Source organism: Callorhinus ursinus, unplaced genomic scaffold (assembly GCF_003265705.2).
Source record: "Callorhinus ursinus isolate GAN/ISIS: 27379988/994484 unplaced genomic scaffold, GSC_fseal_2.0 scaffold73, whole genome shotgun sequence".
Lineage (NCBI taxonomy): Eukaryota > Metazoa > Chordata > Mammalia > Carnivora > Otariidae > Callorhinus > Callorhinus ursinus.
Window position 1 is genome coordinate 623,861 of NW_027397135.1, and position 20,942 is coordinate 644,802.

Here is a 20,942-nt window from a genome sequence, read left to right on the forward strand (position 1 = left end):
TTTTTCAAAGAAATGGAACAAATAATCCTAAAATTTGTATGGAACCAGAAGAGACCCAGAATAGCCAGAGGAATGTTGAAAAAGAAAAGCAAAGCTGGCGGCATCACAATTCCGGACTTCCAGCTCTATTACAAAGCTGTCATCATCAAGACAGTATGGTCCTGGCACAAAAACAGACACATAGATCAATGGAACAGAATCGAGAGCCCAGAAATGGACCCTCAACTCTATGGTCAACTCATCTTTGACAAAGCAGGAAAGAATGTCCAGAAGTAAAAAGATAGTCTCTTCAACAAATGGTGGTTGGGAAAATTGGACAGCCACATGCAGAAGAATGAAACTGGACCATTTCCTTACACCACACACAAAAATAGACTCCAAATGGTTGAAAGACCTAAACGTGAGACAGGAGTCCATCAAAATCCTAAAGGAGAACACAGGCAGAAACCTCTTCCACCTCAGCCACAGCAACTTCTTCCTAGAAACATCGCCAAAGGCAAGGGAAGCAAGGGCAAAAATGAACTATTGGGATTTCATCAAGATAAAAAGCTTTTGCACAGCAAAAGAAACAGTCCACAAAAGCAAAAGACAACCGACAGAATGGGAGAAGATATTTGCAAATGACATATCAGATAAAGGGGCTAGTATCCAAAATCTATAAAGAACTTATCAAACTCAACACCCAAAGAACAAATAATCCAATCAAGAAATGGGCAGAAGACAGGAACAGACATTTTTCCAAAGAAGACATCCAAACGGCCAACAGACACATGAAAAGGTGCTCACCATCGCTTGGCATCAGGGAAATCCAAATCAAAACCTCAATGAGATACCACCTCACACCAGTTAGAATGGCTAAAATTAACAAGTCAGGAAACGACAGATGTTGGCGGGGATGCGGAGAAAGGGGAACCCTCCTACACTGTTGGTGGGAATGCAAGCTGGTGCAACCACTCTGGAAAACAGTATGGAGGTTCCTCAAAATTTGAAAATAGAACTACCATACAATCCAGCAATTGCACCACTGGGTACTTACCACAAAGATACAAATGTAGGGATCTGAAGGGGTACGTGCACCCCAATGTTTATAGCAGCAATGTCCACAATAGCCAAACTGTGGAAAGAGCCAAGATGTCCATCGACAGGTGAATGGATAAAGAAGATGTGGTATAGATACACAATGGAATAGTATGCAGCCATCAAAAGGAATGAGATCTTGCCATTTGCAACGACGTGGATGGAACTGGAGGGTGTTATGCTGAGTGAAATAAGTCAATTAGAGAAAGACATGTACCATATGACCTCACTGATATGAGGAATTCTTAATCTCAGGAAACAAAGTGAGTGTTGCTGGAGTGGTGGGGGGTGGGAGGGATGGGGTGGCTGGGTGATAGACATTGGGGAGGGTATGTGCTATGGTGAGCACTGTGAATTGTACAAGACTGATGAATCATGGATCTGTACTTCTGAAACAAATAATGCAATATATGTTAAGGAAAAAAAAAAGAAGAAGATAGCAGGAGGGGAAGAGTGAAGGGGAGTAAGTCGGAGGGGGAGACGAACCATGAGAGACGATGGACTCTGAAAAACAAACTGAGGGCTCTAGAGGGGCGGGGGGGTGGGGGGATGGGATAGCCTGGTGATGGGTATTAAAGAGGGCATATTCTGCGTGGAAAAAAAATAAAACATAAAATAAAACAAAATAAAATATTTAATTAAATGTAACTAGCACTGAAAATCCTGCCCTGCTTCATGCAGTCCTTAGAGCAACGCTGCTAGGTATGATAGCAAACACCATTATGCCTGCTTATCAGATGATACTGCCGAAAAATAAAGGACTTGGCCAAGGTCGTAAGAAGCAAGAAGAGTGTTCCAAACCTATTCTCTTACACACTAACATTACATGAGCCAGCTTAAAATATGGAAATAAGATATCTTTCTATGGAAAGTGTAGGAAAAGTGGAACCGGGAAAAAAACATTCAAAAGCCTCAAATATTTACCAAACTAAAGGGAAGGTGAATGTCAGACTCTGAATTAGGCAGCTCTGTGACCGAAGCTGAAACTAAATGAAGAGGACTATTCATTCCCGTGGATAAGTATCCTTCTGGCTATAGGAGGGTAAAGGTGGTTTTAAGAACAAAAGTTAGGTGATTTATTTTTATGGTGAGAAAAGTATATGAAATGTAAATAAATGATGTATGAACCCGCTGAAAAAGACTGAGCATTCAGTAAACAGGAGATAAATATTAGGACTGTGATTCTAATGGTTAAATTAAATAATGAATTACCAGGGATAAGTGCCCCTTTAAAAATTATGAACCCACATTTAAAAAAATTATGAACCCAAGTGGAGATGTAATAGTAGAATAAGGGGGAATCAACAGAAAAGCGAACAGACTACAACTCTGGGGTCAGTCCCTACTGCTACATTTAACTGAATAACCTCTTCCTCAAATATTCCTATTTTCTCCTTCAACATGGAAAACACTGTAATTTCCACAGGACAAATCTCATAAACTTGATCAGTATAAGCAAGGTGATTTATAAAATCACCCTTCGCTGTTTTGGTTCATTTCACTAATGTGACAGGCCAAACGAGTTGATCACAAGTTATACTACCACAGCTAATAAAATCCAAAACAGTTTTTATCTATTTCTTCTCCCTCCCTCTTTATTTATTTTGCCACTTTTGTCAGTGAATATCATACTCGTCTGTGAAAGGAATCTGCTGAATGTCTGCCTAGAGAGTTCTGGCTTTCAGGAAGATCTCATCCCAGATAAGAATCTGTAATTGAAGGCTAAAATAGAGGGTCCTTTTGAAAATGGTATCCTCTAACAACTTCCCCCAACTAGTCACAAAAACACCTAATGAAGAAAAAGAGAAAATTCAGAGCAGTTGGCCTTACGACCAATCTACTGTAGTCCTGGCAATTTCTCATTAACTCCAGACCCATAGGGCCACGTGAGGGCCATAGAAGGCATGTGATATGTATTTTACTGCTTGAAGTAAAGAAAACCTACCCTCATGGAACAGCAAGGAAGGTGTATATTCTTCTCCACTTGAGCATGGAGTTCTATGTATTTGCCAACCAGAAAACTGGGCAACGTAGGCCATCTGATGGAGAGGAACCATGAGTGAGGTGGCCAGAGGGTCAGATAACCTGCCAGGCCATACTTCCCTCAAAACAGCCTCTCTCTCAAACCCCAGCTTCCAAACAGCAACAAGTCGAGTAGGACCAGGGATGAACATGGAAGCTGCCATTCCATCTAGGGTGTGAGCTGAAGAAACCCTCATAGAGGAGACTGGTTTTCATTTTCTCCACCCACGAGGAGCATGAGACCCGGGAGAGGTGGCTGCAGAGGCTCCCATGTCACTGGGGGAGCTGCTTTAACTGATGACCTCTGGTCAGAGGAAATCAAGCTCATTTACGGGGCCCCTGTGTGGAGCAAAGAACGTGATTCCACAACACAAAAAATGCTAACAGGCAAGGCCAAGAGCAATCAGACACAATCTGTTTGTAATCTGGATTCAGAAAAGAGCTCTTCTCCTTGTTCTGGGATGGATAAACAAGCAACAAAAAACGCACACAAAGTCTATAAAAAGGATATTGCAGAACACAATTCTGATGACTCAGAGGGAGAAAAAGGAAAGGAAGAAAAGGAAGAAAACTGGAAAACTGTTCAGTGACTTCACTAAGAACAAAAGACCTCTGTGAGTCTGGAGCAGAAAGACAGCCTAATGATTGCTAGAAATTACTGCACTGTTTCTTCTGTTCCTCATACTCTTCCAAACAATTTACAAATATTAACTAATTTATTTCTAATAATCAACGAGGCAGGTACTATCATTATCCCCAGTTTATAGAGGAGGAAATAGACTGAGGCACAGAGAGATAGGAATAACATACCTGACATCACACAGCTAAAATGTGGCAGCACGAATCCATTCCTAACCTTTAGACTACACTGCCTGGCACTCTAACACACAAGAGGGGCACCTGGGTGCTTCAGTCGGTTAAGCGTCTGCCCTAGGCTCAGGTCACAAGCCCCATATCGGGGTCCCTGCTCGGTGGGAAGCCTGCTTCTCCCTCTCCCTCTGCCTGCCGCTCCCCCTGCTTGTGCTCTCTCTCTGTGTCAAATAAATACATAAAATCTTTAAAAAAAAAAAAGGAAAGAAATACAAGTTGTAAATTTTTTTTAAAATTAAATATATATCTGGCTGATATGAAAATAGAGCTCGGAGCAATAGAAAGACTTCAGGAAAATTAAAAATCCAAGATAGAATAAAACTCTATTCCATGAGGCAAAACTGACATTGGAATAAAAGCAAATCCGCAAAGGGAACGAACAAGAAACTCCCTGACTACAGAGAAAGGAGGAGAAAAACAAAGAGAAAGAAAAGCACATACATGTGTGTGTGCCTGTGCGTGTGTGTCACCCACGCGGTATGACCAGTTTTCCTTACAATATACATATTTTCCAAAAGCAGAAGAGTGAACGGTGCTTAGCCATTCACCCTTTTCCTTTGAAAAGTTTAAGTACAATAATGCAGGAGGGGGGGAAAGGCCAGTCTGCAATGGGCTAAGAAGTGAATGGTTAGCAGCAAAAACAGTTAACATAAACCTAGAGGGCTCACCGTACACCCAGCACCTGGCAACATTCCAGGCAGGACCCCCAGCGTGCCCACTGCCCAGCAGAGGAAGCTAACAGGAGGCCAAGCCGTGAGGCCAGCCTAACACAGGGGAACCGAAATCCCGCCCAGGCAGGCGGAATATGGAGCCAGCGCTTAGCCTCTGCACCGTAACTGCCTCCAGCCTAAGTATTATTGGGTTTCTTTGAAGAAATGAAAATAAATGGAACAGAAGCAATAATCAAAATCAGAACTGAAGTAAACTTTCCTGAAATGAAAACAATACTTCAGTATATGGATCAAAAGGACTTACTGTGTTCCAGACAAAATTAATGAAAATAGACCCAAACAAGACATAACTTAGCAAACTGAACTACAAGGGCCGTATATTGTTGTTTTATTGTTGTTATTATTATTAGTCTAAGCTCCAAGACAGGACAAAAAAAAAAATTAAAAAGGTTTTGTGAAAGAACAAAAGTATGCTAGCCTCAGACATGTCCACAAAAATAAAGGTCAGACAAAAGGGAGCAACATCTCCAAAATTTTAAGAGAAAATATCTCCACCCTGACCTCTACACTAAACTGATTCTAGTTTATGTATGAAGGCGACATATTTTATCTAGGGGTCTTAATAAACTAAAGAAAGAAAAATCACAACAGCCATTTAAAGATGCATTAGATCTAGATATCTGGAGTTTATCTTTGTAATAATCTTTATGTTTTTATCATTACTGACCACTTTGCCAGATCATTCTATACTAGCTACTCAATTTTCCCAATACTGCTAGCTTACATAAATTATGTGCACCAAAATATTTATTTTCACTTCTTTCACTGCTAATAGAACATATGTGAAAACTATTTTTAAACATGTATCATGGGTCTACACCAAAATATGGCAGTTACAAATCTGCCTAAATTAGAAAACAGGTATTTGCCAAGAAGTGTACCAGGTGATATCTGAGGGTCATTATTCACTAGACAGAGTTAAAATATCCCAGTTTGCCAGTTCAAATAATAATTATTCAACATTTAAAGCTTCGAAAATTCCTTGATGAAGTATTTGGGTAAAAATTCTTTTCCAATTTGAAAAATGAATATTCTCTTTCAACAATTTAGTTCAACTAAATTGGTTGTCAGTCCAGAAGGAATTCCTTATCTTTAAGAACACAAAATAAAGACGACCTTCCTTTACAAGTTCATAAATACAAAAAGGTTTCAATTGTTTGGATAATTCTCAATTTCCATACGTACCAAGTCCTCCCTCACCTCCCTGACAGTGTGGCCCACCTCAGAATTTTAGAAAGTAATGTAAAATTTGACAGTGTTCTTTGGAAAGCACAGTGTTCCAATTACCATTTCAAAAGACCTTTTGGGCAACATTAAGCTTAGATATATAAAATGCATTCTTGTGTGTCAAGAGGACTTATTTTTCTTTTGCTAACAGATTAAATGGGTATAAATCTTTTACATGGAGTACACTGTTTTTCATTTACTCATCTTAATGACCCACTGAATTTAGATCATGTAAAACTACAAAATTAGATTAGGAAATGTGCTCTATTCAGTCAGGAATAGGTAAGATCATGTAATGATTCTTAATGCACTCTCTTCTCAAACTGTTATTTTAGAAAAGTAACTTACATACACTGTGCATTAGAATTTTATCATTGCAAACCAACATTAGAAAAGACTTCCATCGACTGAGAAACAAAAAAGACATTCTTATTAAGTGGAAAATCAATCACCACAACCACTAAATGTCACAGCTCAACATCAGCAAGAAGCACTGATAATTGTTAGTTATACACTGCACAAATGATGTATGTCCTCGGTTGAGGAAGTGGGTGCCAGGTTTTTAGAAAACTGTACATATATCGATTTTACATTTATTTAACATGGCCATTGTAAGATACTTTATTCTTCTGATAAACTATGATTGCTTATCAAAAGATTCTATAATTCAAGAGAAACATTCATAACTTGTGTGAAAATGAAAACCACTGGCCCACAGAAATCATGCCCACAAAATCCAATTTTGTGGATTTATGGTGGAAAGGCATTAAACTACTGTCTTGCAGGAACTGCAGACTAGTCACTGAAGTATAAGTGGCACAGCAGTAATGATTAAGGTGACAGGTCCACCTGCCACAGCTGTTAATCAGCTTAATACTAGTTACATTATTGACATTCTTGTAATTACTTTTCCTAAGGCACATTTGTGCGACATATATTTTACTTTAATTATGAGCAATCGGAAGCAAGTCCAATACCCAAAAAGAATAATCAAGGTTCTCCTAAAGCAGGTATACAGCAAGCAGAGTGCACTTCCAAGCCCCTGGTTGGAGACCACCCCAGACCTCAGAACCAGACAGTGTTTTCCACGTGCCCATGTCATCGCCATACCTTGCCATCCTCTGAACACACGCCCATGTGCTCTCCACTCTCATCCAGGCTAATCTGATTTATCTTCACAGGACTCTATTCAAACAAACAAACAAACAAACATGTAAAACTTCAGGAAAATATATACATCAACAACCAAATGCCTTGGCTCTTTGTAATATTTAAGTGAAACAAACTATTAGTTTAGATGTGTGAGTCTAAGACATATTTGGTTTTTGCAAATGAAAATGGTAAAGTACAGCTTTGCTCTCACACATGTAATAAACCCGGAAGCCTAAGATTTCCCAAAACTATGTACTGCACATGCTTCAAGTCCCAGCTAAAATGTTATTTTTGTTACAGGTTATATGCCTATTTATTCTATTTACTCCCCATTCCAAAATTCCTTCCCAACCAAATCCATTAAAAGAACATAACAAACGCCAAAATAAAAAATCATGAGGTAAAGAAAAATTTTCACTGTTTTAGTTTGGTACATTCTTCTCTCATAAATCACTAAATCAACTTTGTATTTACACTTTATGCTTAGTACTTTCTGGGGGGAAATCCATAGGGTCTAGCTGATATTCACTAATTTGTTATGCCTCTTCTTTTGAGTAATCTCAAATTTTAAAAATCTGTCAAGACCGAAATCAGGCATTCTACTTTAAATGTATTTTCCCAAGCGTAAATACACAACGGGACTTTTATTATTTTTCACAGCTTTCTAGTGTTCTATGTAGCCAAATGTTTCCTTACTGAAACATTCATATAAGTGGATTTTCCAATAGAAGTCAAAACTGGTAAATGTTGACATTAAAAAATGGCAAGCTTTTTTTTCCCCCTTCTTAAATAATGGCAGTTTCCTGCTATTTTACACAAAACATGATAGAACAAACTAAGCATGGAAAGAAAAGCCTTCATCAGTTATGACATGAGTCTGAGAATTCGTTTTTTAAAGTATCTAACCTTAAGATAGTTTGGCTTGTTGATAAGAATAAATGGAAAAATACAAAATGGAATGTTCCTTTCTCAGTGGAAAGTACCTCAGAGCTAGTAAGCTAAGGTTAGGGCAGACCAAGACTCCCAGACCTGAGAAGGCCACCCACTGACTGATGGCTATTGAGAGAAATTCCTCAGTCTCAGGATGAGACAGCTGGCCCCACAGTCCTTCCTCATGTTGATCACCGCGCAAGCAACATTCCTGAAATGCAGTCTATGAAAAGCAACCTATCTCCTTAAAAGTTCCTCGAATGTTGAGGTGCCTGGATGGCTCAATTGGTTTAAGTGTCTGCCTTCAGCTCAGATCATGATCCCGGGGTCCTGGGATCCAGCCCCGTGTCTGGCTCCCGGCTCAGCGGGGAGACTACTTCTCCCTCTCCCTCTGCCCTCACTCGTGCTCTCTCTCAAATAAATAAGTAAAATAAAATAAAAAAAAAAAAGAGTTTCTAGAACGTTAAACGAGAAAAGGACCTTGTAGATAGATATTTGATCCCTTTTACCGGGGAATAAACCCAAGGCCATGGATGAGAATCACAACAGAGAAAGAGGCAGATATTCGACCTAGAGACCAGGGGACAGGCGTCCTGCACAGGGAGTGTGATGGACGGCAAGGAATATGCAAAACAAAATACAAGCTGAACTGGGAGAGGAGTGAGGCCAGCGTATCTGGACTCCTGACTGAGAGGCCTGACTGCTCAGCTTCTATAGTCTTCTTTGGATAAATGCTTTCCTCCCTGAGTATCCTCCGGGACCAGTTTCCTGACACTAATCATTTTGTTCATCAACCAACATTTTAATACCCATTTACTCTTGGCAAATATAAACCCCGCATACCCTTAACTGTAATTTAACTGGCATTTGGTTATAATCTATCTCAAATTACATTTTAATGGGGGCACGTAGCCTATCAATGCTGAGCTTTCCTGTCCTAACACCGTAGTATCTGCGTGTGACTGTTTATATAAAACCAAAACTAAACAAAATCAAAGTATGCCAAGTGCTCAACCGCCACATGTGACCAGCAGCTATTGTATTAGACAGCACACGAGTCAGAACATTTTCCTCACTGCAGAAAGTTCTACTGGACGGTGCTGTTCCAGGCCTACAAAACTGAGCCCCGCCGCTGAATGCAGTCCTTCTTTATAAGGCCGTTCTTTACAACAATGTACAATTAAGAAGTAGATTTCCTTTCCATATACATGTCACAATTTATGTGATTTTTTTCTTGGACTCTGGGACTGTGTGTCAGTCCTCTCCAGGTCATACTGCATCATTTTCAAAGACCCAGCAGCTACAGTAGCAGACACGTGGTCGTCACCACCTCATGATAAGGAAAAGGAGGCCTCAAGAGTTTCTGAGAGCTGTCTGGAACCACAGTCCTTCTCAGTGGCTAGGTAAACTTTTCATGAGAACGTGTTCTTCCCCGAGTAGAATCTGTACCACCACATTAGCAGTGTTATAGGGAAAAGCAGATCTACAAAGTTTGAGAATCCTCTTTCCCTCACATTTCTGTGAGCAACAGAATTTTTTTTTTACTTTTTTTCTGCCAAAAATCAATATTCATTGATTTATTTCCCCGACTACTAATAAACATAAGCATTTTCCTTAAGTCTGTTGGCCAACTAATTTGCTCAAGCAGTTGAGCTTATTCACAGACAGCGCTTACTCATTTTTCTATGGACATGTTTGTCGTTTTCTTGTTAATTTCCTTTTTATTTTTAGGGTATGAGGTCTTGGTACAATACCTCACCCAGACATTGTATGTGGTTTTTTTTTTTTTTTTTTTAATTGGAAGATGGCTATTGCTTTATTTCTAATGTATGTATAAGTCTTTAATACTTTTGGGACTCATTTTTTTCCCAAATGGATATGCAGTTGGGGTAGCCCCATTTATTAAATAATCCATCTTTCTTCTGAAGAGAACTGTTTGTCATATAGTAAATATTCACATGCCCTCAGATAACCTTCTGGGTTTTCAATTGTGGTTTCTTTGTCCGTTGCTATATCGATTCATCATTGACTTAATTACAATACACATAGTATGTTCTGTTACCTGGTAAAAGGCAAGACTGAGCCACAGTTCTCCAATTCCCTTGGCTTTTTTAGGGATTTTTAGGCTTCCATGTGAAGTTGAAGATGAAACGACCCTCATGTTGCTAAACACAGTGGTCAATGTTCAAGCCTAACTTACTTTAACTAATAGGAGGATGTAACACTGCTGATAACTTTCTCCTTCTCGTTGCTTCCAGGATACCATACTTGTCTGGTTTTCTTTTAAATTTCCAGCTTCCTTCTCTGTGTCTTTGGCCGGATTCTCCCAATCTCTGATTTCTATATTTCATGATTCAGTCTTTTGTGGCTCTTCTCTTCCTTTGGTTTTCTTCCAAGCCATGAACTGACTCCTAAATTTTATCTCTAGACTGGGCCTCTCCCTCTTTCAGACCAATATACAGAACTGCCTATTTTACAGATGTACTTAGATGCCTACCAGGCATCTCAACTAAAGCGTATCCCAACCCAAGATCGTAATGCTCCCTTATGAAAGGGCCCTTCTTAATGTTTCCTTCATCCCAGTTAAGGACAACTACATTCTTCCAGCTGCTCAGGGCAAAAAACCTTGGAGCCATTCTTGACCTGTTTTTCTTTCACCTCTACTGTGTTTCTGTCAGCAATTCTTATCATCGCATAAACCAAATTTATCCAGACTTTGGCCACTTTCACCAGCTCTAGAGCTGCCATCCAAGCCACCATCATTCTTGTTTGGATCATCCTAATAGTCTCCTAACTAGTGGACCTGCTTCTGCTGTCACTCTCCCAGAAGTCTGTTCTCAAAAAACCAGCAAAGAGCTATTGTTAACAGGTTGATCAGATAATGTTATCCCTTTAAAATCCTCCAATGGCTTCCCATCTCAGGATAAAACCCGAAGTTTTTACTATGAGCTGAGAGTCCTCAACAATTTGGTTCCAGCCCTCCTGCCAAGTTCTCCCCTCATCTATGTTCTGCCTTGTTCTCTCTCTTCCAGCCACAATGACCTTCCTGCTCTCTTCCTGCCTTAGAGCCTTTGCACCTGTTTGCCTGGAATGTGTCTCCGCCAAATCCTCACTGGTAGCCACCTTCTCAGGGATGCTTTCTGGCCACCAATCTAAAATTTCAACATTCACCCAAACATCACAACTCCTTCACCGCTTTATTTTCCCCTGTAGCATTTATCACTACCTACCTTACTATGTGTTTTACTTATTTATCTTATTCACTGTCAAACTCACTCACTACAATAAATTCATGAGAGAGTTCAAAGAATAAAAAATTCCAATCACACACAAATTCTTACAGAGAACAGAACAGAAAGGATAGTTTCCCAAATCATTTTAGCAAGCCAGCATAACCTTATAATAACAAAGCTTAACAAGGATATTATGAGAAAGACAAAGTACAAGTGAATCTCAGTCATGAACATAAATGGAAAGATCCTAAAGAAAACATTAATAAAGGGGTGCCTGGGTGGCTCAGTCGTTAAGCGTCTGTCTTCAGCTCAGGTCATGATCCCAGGGTCCTGGGATCGAGCCCCTCATTGGGCTCCCTGCTCAGCAGGAAGCCTGCTTCTCCCACTCCCACTCCCCCTGCTTGTGTTCCCTCTCTCGCTGTCTCTCTGTCAAATAAATAAATAAAATCTTAAAAAAAAAAGAAAATATTAATAAAGTCAGCATATACTAAGGCTAGTATAACATAGGGAAATGAACTAAAGATCATCTCAACAGGTGCAGAAAGTGATGAAACTCAACACCTATTTCTGGTAAAAACTGTTGGCATGGTGGGATGAAAAGTCCTCATTTTCACTTAATGGTGAAATGTTGAAAGCTTTCCCTTTGATATCTCTACAATAATGACTTTTCTAATCCATAAACCTGGAGCCTTTCTCCATTTATTAGACCTTCTTTAACGTCTCCAAATAAAATGTGATACTTTTCCCCTTGGAGGTCTTGCACTTTATTTTATTCTGGGAGTGGCAATGCCTGCAAGCACCCCTCTCTCCTTCCTAGTATGTACAATTTACATAGGATTCCATTACACAACATACAAAAAGAGGAAAAACTCTATGACAGTGCACAGGGGATACATAAAGAGAGCAGAAAATGAAAAAGAAAAGCTAAGCATTTTCAATTATAAAGATCAGTGCAGTGGGGTTCCTCTAAGGGAACTTTGAGCGGAGGGGAATTTCACACTGTCTATTCTCAACAGAATGCTAGTTACATGATGGTTTGCATTATAACTATTGTTCACTGCATACTTTATGTGCTTTGTCAAGTTGTATTTCACAATAAAAATAAACATTAAAAACTTAAAGTAAAATTAAGAAGAACTTGCCCATGAAAATGTCTAGGGTCAATACCTTCAGTGGCTTATTTCTTAGATCACGTTTTTTTACCCCATGACTGTCAAGCAACTCAAATGTTCTTATTCTGTTCTGGTCATCTTGGTTTTCCCAGAAAATACTGCATTTCATATTCTTGAGATGAAAATTTTTTTACTTTTTCTTCTTTTAATATTTTAATAATACTAATGATATTACTCCTCCTCCCCCACCTCCTCCTCCTCCTACTGAGTTAACATTTCCTATAGGCTTACTGGGCATCACGCTGTAAGAGTGTCACACATGTACCATTTATTCCTCACGGCAATTCTAGGAAGAAGGTACTATTGTTTTTCCTATTTTACATTTGCAAATATGAAAATGTCATTTTTAATGTTTTCTACCTTATTAATTTCTTATTATATCTTAATTTACCCTTTTTGTCTTAGAACAATTTTGTTGACCTTACTATAACTTCCTCACATTAATATAGTGTGCCTTAGTTCTTGCTGCTCATCTATTAACCATAAAATAATCAAATGTCTGGCATTTACCTTTAAGTATACAAACTGGCCATAAATTAGAGGCCAAAAAGTAATGTGTAACTGCAATAATTATTTCCTCTTTGAGAAAAGTAACATTTTATTTTGTTTTATTTCTAAGGATGGTGACAGTATTACTTGGTTATTTATCTAGTTATTAATAAAATTCTAATGTAACTACAACTGTGGTCAGAAATGTGGTTTGTATAACATATTTTTTTTAAACTGATTGCTCTTTGAAAGCTAAGATATTCATTTCCAGCTAACACATATTCTCTGGTTCAAAATACGCATATTTCTAATGTTATTTATTATCAACTAGTTTCTATATACCCTTATTTACTTTCTTCTTCTTGATCTATCAAAGACTGATAGAAACATGTTTCAAAACTTCCCATTACAATTGTAGTTTTGCCCATTTCTCCCTGAATTTCAAGTAAGTTTTGGTCTAGATATTAGATGCCCTATAATCTGGCACATCAAAGGTATGAAAAAGTTTCCTTTTACTCCTAAATGTAATCAGTATAGTATGTGGTCTGCTGGCTAATACTCTTTTGCCTTAAACTCTTTTTCTCACATTTTTATTGCCAAAATGCTTAATATTTATTTCAAATATCAAAGCTGAGGCTATTTTTCTTTTAGTAACAAAGTATTTCACACTTTTCAGAATTATGTTTCCCCATTCCATTATTACTCTTTTGCTATATTACTCAAATTCTTTTGTCTATCCAGGGAGAATTTAAATGCTATTCATTCTGTTTGTATTCTATTAGTGATCATTTTTAAATTTTTAGAAATTATATTTGAATTATCTCTCACTCCAAATCAATGCAATTGTATACACTGACTCATTTAGAAGATAAAGTATTTAGCACGTTTATTTACTACCTTCTTCCTTTCCCTATTTTAATGTGAAAGTACAAATATTTTATATTTCATAAGTCACACCAAATAAAATTGGAGAGAAAATCTAGTTAATACATCAGTAAAAGTTACAACCTTAAACTGTAAGTTCTAAGCATGAATCAATCTAGAGGAAGAAACTGTTTAGCTACTGGGATGTCCATAATTTTAAAACTGATTCATGAGAGGTCAGTTAAAGATTAGGGATATTTACCTCTTGTCATGTACACTGCAAAGAACTTTACAACTTACTGTACACTTTAAATTCTTCTTTAGTTTTTGAAAATATGTGGACTTTTTACTCATGTAAATCAAACCAAGTAAAACAGTCAACTCCCAAAAGAAATAGTACAAATTATAGGTAAACAAGAAAAAGAGTCAACCATAGTAATAACAAATAACATAGAAATACAACAAGATATTTTGCCTATGAAATTGGCAAAGATTGTTTAAATATCTAGTTTTGGCAAAGAAGCCCAAAAACAGACACTCCTCATACCCTACTGGTGGGAATTCAAATTTGGAGAAACTTTCCTAAGGATCATTTGACAATGTGTATCAAAAATCTTTAAAATATATATTGTCTGGGGCGCCTAGATGGTGCAGTCGGTTAAGCGTTGGACTCTAGGTTTTGGCTCAGGTAGTGATCTCAGGGTTGTGAGACTGACCCTGCCTTGGGCTCCACATTCAGTGTGGAGTCTGCTTAAGATTCTCTCTCCCTCTCCCTCTGCCCCCTCCTAACCCAATCCCCCACCCCCAGTGCTCTCACTCTCTTTCTCTGAGATTAAAAAAAAAAAAATCTTTTAAAAAATACATGTATTGCCTATTTTACACAAGAAGAAGTAAGAGGGGTGCCCGGAGTGGCTCAGTCAGTTAAGCGTCTGCCTTCGGTTCAGGTCATGATCTCAAGGTCCTGGGATCAGGTCCTGCACTGAGCTCCCTGATCAGCAGGGAGTCTGCTTCTCCCTCTGCCTCTCCCCTCCATTCCCCCAACTTGTGCTCTCGCTCTCTCTCTGTAATAAATAAATAAAATCTTTAACCAAAAAAACAAAAAAAAAGAAAAATTATTTTGCAAAGACGCTTTCCACAGTGGTTTCTTTTGTAAGACACTAAGAAATGGAAATTATCTAAATTTCTAAAAGCAAGGAATATAAATGATGAAAATTAAAAGAAAAAAACTAACTTTAAAAAATGTATTATACAATAAAGAATCTGATTTTGGGGTGCCTGATTGATTGGGTGTCCAACTCTTGATTTCGGCTCAGGTCATGGTCTCAGGGTCATGGGATCGAGCCCCGAGTCAGGCTCCATGCTCTTTGGGAAGTCTGCTTGAGATTCTTTCCCTCTCCTTCTGCCCCTCCCGCTGCTCCCATGTGAGTGTGCTCCTCCTCCCTCTCTCTCTCAAATAAAGAAATCTTAAAAAAATAAAATAAAATAAAGAATCTGACTTTATCCAAGAGAAGTCAGGTCTTTACCCTTGGTTTCTGGGAGATAATCTAACCTGATAGGAATGTCTGTTAAAGGTGAAAGACCTCACAGTCTTTCAGTGGGCCATGCCAGAAAGACTAACCCCGTGATTGCAGGTGGGGGCTTTGGGTCACAGGGTATCAAACCCCAACCCAGAAGCGGAATTCAACCATGTGGACAACCATCAACCAATCATGCCTACATAACAGATCCCCACTAAAAATCCTGAACAGCAGGGGCACCTGGGTGGCCCAGTAGGTTGGGCATCTGCTTTTGGCTCAGGTCATGGTCCCGGAGTCTTGGGATTGGGCAGGGAGCCTGCTTCTCCCTCTCCTTCTGCCCCTCTACCAACTCATGTTCTTTGTCGCTCACTCTCTCTCAAATAAATAAATAAAATCTTAAAAAAAAAAAAAATCCTGAACAGCAATGGGAGCTTCCCTGGTTGTCACACATCTATGCCGGGAGTAACATGTCCTAAGGATGATGGAATCTTGCATCCCAGGGTCTGTCCTATGCATCTCTTCCTTTAGCTGATTTTTTGACTGTATCCTTTCCTTGTAATAAACTGTAATTGTGAGTATAATAACTTTCAGTGAGTTCTGTGAGGCCTCTAATTATCAATCATGAGAGTGCATCTGGGAACTTCCCAGATCTTGTAGTTGGTGTTGGAAGTCTTCAGCAAACTCATTCGTCTGGAAGACTGTGCCCTTAACTTTCACAATTCATCTAGCTCTGAGTAAACACCATCCAGTGCTTATAAATACAACTGTATTTACAGCTATTTGTACATAACATATGTGACTGGAAGTAGATACTCTAAAATATTACCACGGTTTTATCTGGGTGCTGAGATACTATCATTGTTTAGACCATCCTTTTCTATGTTTTGCTAATTTTCTATAGCATATATTTCTTTTGTTTGTAATCCAAAGATAAATATTTTTAAATGACTATGTAGTCAGTTCTTTAATTTAAAACCAAAAAGATAGCAAAATTTATCATAATTGTTAAAGCCATCACTCTGGGGATCTGCAGCACCCATTTTTACCTAAAGTGACAACTGAGTATCATCAGTACGCACATTGGTTTCTATAACTAGTTCCGTAATATTTGAGAAAGAACAAATAAATAACAGGATTTCAGCATTACGGCTGTCAATGGCACAAGAAGCAGGTCTGGCATCTGTAATCATTCCTCACAGAAAAAGGAACAAATGCCTTATGCATTTCTGCCATTTCTGCATACTTGAAATAAATGGGAAAAGGAGAAAGGGTACAGGAGGGAAACTGGAGTGCAGGAGTTCATCTTTCTTCAATATAGAGTTTTCTAATTGCCTGTTTTACACAGAGACTTTAGGGGGTGTGTCTGCAAAGCTGGGATACTGGAGTAGATGTAAACAAGAAAAGGGACCCGAGAAAAAAAAGACCCGAGAAAAATGGCCTCAGCTGCATTTTCCATTAGCTACAATTTTATTCCTAATGGAGACAGGTTTGGAATTCTGGACAATATAAGTGAGTTTGTTCAAAAATCAATCATGTCAAGCTGACACTATAGAACATACAAAAATGTTTCCTTAATGGAACAAAAAAAGAGGCCTGAGTAAGCAGGAGTGGGTGAGGACTGGCCCATACCTTCTCCACTACAGGTGGTCTCAAGTTCTTAAATTTAAAGAAAAGGCAAAATTACCAGGACGTACACTTCATGTGATAATCAATTACCTAATCTAAAATGCCTGAAATAAATACACTTAGTATGGATTATGTCAGCTCTTCAATTAGGAATAAATTCACGGTCATTTCGAAAGCTGCTTTTAATCGTGTTCTTTGTGGCAACTTCTTTTCCCCCGACACTCCTCATCATCCCACCTTAAGCTATCAGTCCCCCAACAGTGAACCTAAGAAATCAATTTGCTAATGTATAATTTGTAAGGCTCCTCTGACTAACAAATGGATAATTGATTCCTTCACAAATGCTGCATCCCCATGGACACGGAGTGGACTGAATAAGAAACAGAAGATGGATTTCATTTTCGTTCTCTGAGATCCACTAGTTAGCAATCCCAACATCCACATGGTTGCCCGGGCAGCTTCATGCTCTTTAGTCACACTTAGCAAGCAAGCTGCACTTACATTACATGTGTGAAAAGCAAACGCCTGTTCTTTCATACTTGGGAAAAGCTCTTTTTACTGCTTTACTCTCCCCTGATGATACACCCCGAGGTGAGCAAGACCTCCAGCTGGATGTAAGAAATCTCTGAAAAATACACCTACTTGAGGGTTTCCTACACATCTACAAAACAAACATTTATTTTCTCGCTGACTTAGTCTATGGCCAGAACAACCTAACCTTTAGCTATAAACTCTCAAATTTTCTCTGTTGAGAGCTATAAACTCTCAAATTTGCTCTAAGATTTCATCTCAGGTTTTTAATACTCAGTATTGGGCTTGAACAGCTGAAGAAGAGCTGACGGGCCACATCTAGCAATCACTTCCCCACGATACTCACTACAATGCTTTCCATTGTTAAAATGAGTATGCAAGGAAACTGTATTCTTGTGAGGTTTTAAAGATGATCCTACCTCTCTAAGATTTAATAACTACATTAATTTGAGGTTCTTGATGTGATAATCCAGCTTTTAACAGAAGCTGCTGTTTCTGCAGATGGAAGAAAAATGCTGTCAGTAGCAATTCATTCCAACCTGAGAAATAACCAGAAAATTTAAAAGGTTACAAAGTCCTTATTTTCCACTCTGAATAAAAGGAAGGAGTAGTGGTGAAAGGAGGCACAATCACATATAAGTTATGTTTCCAATTTTGTATGATAATGTGGCTGAAATATTCTTTATTCTACAAACAACTACTGACCAATTACAAATTTATACTTTCAAAAATACATTCCCTTTTGAATGGAAAAAAAAAATCCTAAAATTTATATGAAACCACAAGACTCCAAATAGCTAAAGTAATCATAAGAAAGAAAAAGCAGAGGCATCACACTTCCTGATTTCAAGCTATCTTACAACACTATATCGATCAGAACAGTACAGGACTGACATCAATACGGACACCAAGAGCAATGGAACAGAATCAACGGCCCAGAAATAACCCTGTACATATATGGTCACCTAGTGTTTCAAGAATACTCAATGGTGAAAGGAAAGTTCCCTTAATAAATGGTGGGAAAACTGGATATTCCTATGTAAGTAATGAAACTGGACCCCTATCTTATACCACTTACAAAAATTAACTCAACTGGATTAAGAACTTCAAGGTAAAGTATGAAACCATAAAACTCCTAGAAGAAAACAGGGAGAAAGCTCCCTGACAGTCCCGGCAATGATGTTTTGGACGTGACACGAAAAGCACCAAGTAACAAAACCAAAACTCGCAAGTGGCACTACATCAAACTAAAAGGCTTCTGCACAGTAGAGAAACGATCAACGAAATGAAAAGGCAGCCTACAGGACAGAGGGCACTACGTGCAAACCGTGTATCTGATCCGGGGTTAATATGCAAAATATACAAGGAATTCATACGACTCAACAGCAAGAAAACAATCTGATTTAAAAATGGGCAGAGGACTTGAACTGACATTTCTCCAAAGAAGACACACAAATGGCCGACAAGTACAGGAAAGGTGCTCCACGTCACTAATGACCATGGAAATGCAAATCAAAACCACAATGAGCTATCATGTCATACCTGTTAGGAAAGCTATTTTAAGAGCTAACAAATGCTGGTGAGGACATGCAGAAAAGGGAACCCTGGTGCACTGTTGGTGGGAATGTAAGTTGGTACAGCTACTATGGACAAGTGTGGGGATCACACTTGAACTAGATCACTAGAACTACCACATGATAGAGCAATCTCACTTCTAGGTATAAATCCAAAGGAAATGATTCATGATCTCAAAGAGATCTGTACCCCCACATTCACTGCAGCATTATTCATAACAGCCAAGAGAGGGGAACAACCTTAGTGTCCACTAACAGATGAATGGATAAAGAAAACGTGATGTGTGTATATATATGGAATATTATTCAGGCATAAAAAAAAATCCTGCCATTTACAACACCACAGATGGACCTTGAGGGCCAGATGCTAAGTGAAGTCAGTCAGATCGAAAAGGACAAACACTGTATGATTCTCACTTATATGTGGAATCTGAAAACATCCAATTCCTAGAAACTGAGCAAAATGGTGGTTGCAGGGATGAGGAGGGTGAGGAAATAGGGCGATGTTGGTCAAAGGTACAAAGTTATAAGATGAGGAAGTTCAGGGGATCTAAGGTACAGTATGGTGACTGCAGTAAACAATATTATATCCTATACGTGAAAGTTGCTATAAGAGAGAAGAGGTTTAACATTCTCACCATAACAACATCCAATGGTAATTATATGAAGCAGAAGTTAGCCTGACTGCGGTAAACGTTTTGAAATACATGTGTGTGTCTGATCATAACATTGTACAACACCTTAAACTTACATAACATTATACATCAATTATATTGCAATAAAGCTTGAAAAACTAAAACTGCATATTCTAAAAATAAAGTACTAACCTATTATACAAGCAAGGTTGATTTCTAAGCGAAAAGTATTTTAAATAACTTATATGTTGGTTAAAATATTAAGCATAGTTATTTTAACATGAAACAATTACATGTCTGCTATTTGAGGTACCGTCCATTATATTCCTAATGCAAGAATTCCAAAAATACTCTCCCAACATCACAGTCTACTGAACTACAGAACATTCCCCTCTGTGATTCAAGTAGCTTTATGCTTCATCAAAGCTTTCTTCTGATGCTGCAAAACTGTGAGTAAATATAAAATGATTACCTTAAGACAGAGTACACTGTCTACATCTCCCTATAGCCTTAATAAATATTCTATAACTTCCACAAAAATGCTGTTTGATAGGAAAAAAATGTATTAAGTATCTATAATTTGCCACTTAAATGTAACTTGTATTTTAATGATAAAAACTGAAATTACCCTATTAGAAAATCAATGTCCCTAGAAAATGATTTAAACTCCAACTGGTGTCTTGAAAATCATCTAGAAGAAATAAAAACTACCTGGGAATGAGAAGAATGGAAAGAAGTTCTCAGGAAGAGTCACCTTGTTGGGAAAGAAAAGAATTCTGTCCATTCATTGTGTCATGATGGTTTTAACACTTGAGCTTAAATTTTCTGCATTTATAAGAATGCTTATCAATCAGTCTTTTGCAAGCCATTGAAACATTCCTAAATACTTTGACCTTTTAAGAGTATCCTCTAGGAGCGCCTGGGTGGCTCAATCAAGCATCTGACTCTTGATTCTGGCTCAGGTCATGATTTCAGGGTCATGGGATAGAGCCCCACCTCAGGCTCCATGCTCAGAGTGGAGTCTGCTTCTCCTCCCCATTCCTACTCCCATTCCCTCTCTCTCGCTCGCTCAAATAAATAAAATCTAAAAAAAAAAAAAAAAGCAGAAGAGTATCCTCTAATCAAGAGTTTTCACCACCTCCCCCATGAGAGCACAGCAGGGGTGACTTTGATGCTGTACAGGGACAGTAGCATTTGCCACCTCATCTGACTCCTCAGAGCCCAGATTGCTGCCCCTGCCAGCGCCCAGGCCCCACAGCCTCCGGGCACAGCTGGCTGGTGAGAAGCTCAGA

At 38.6% G+C, this 20,942-nt stretch overlaps 1 protein-coding gene across 3 annotated transcripts in view; it reads right to left on the reverse strand.

Annotated features, from left to right (window-relative positions):
• VPS41 (VPS41 subunit of HOPS complex) overlaps positions 1-20,942 on the reverse strand; it is a 218,056-nt gene that overhangs the window by 116,609 nt on the left and 80,505 nt on the right. For all 3 annotated transcript variants that reach the window (XM_025853045.2, XM_025853046.2, XM_025853047.2), the window contains one exon: positions 7,038-7,112. In XM_025853045.2, the coding sequence (XP_025708830.1) occupies positions 7,038-7,112 (75 nt within the window). The remainder of the gene's footprint in view (positions 1-7,037; positions 7,113-20,942) is intronic.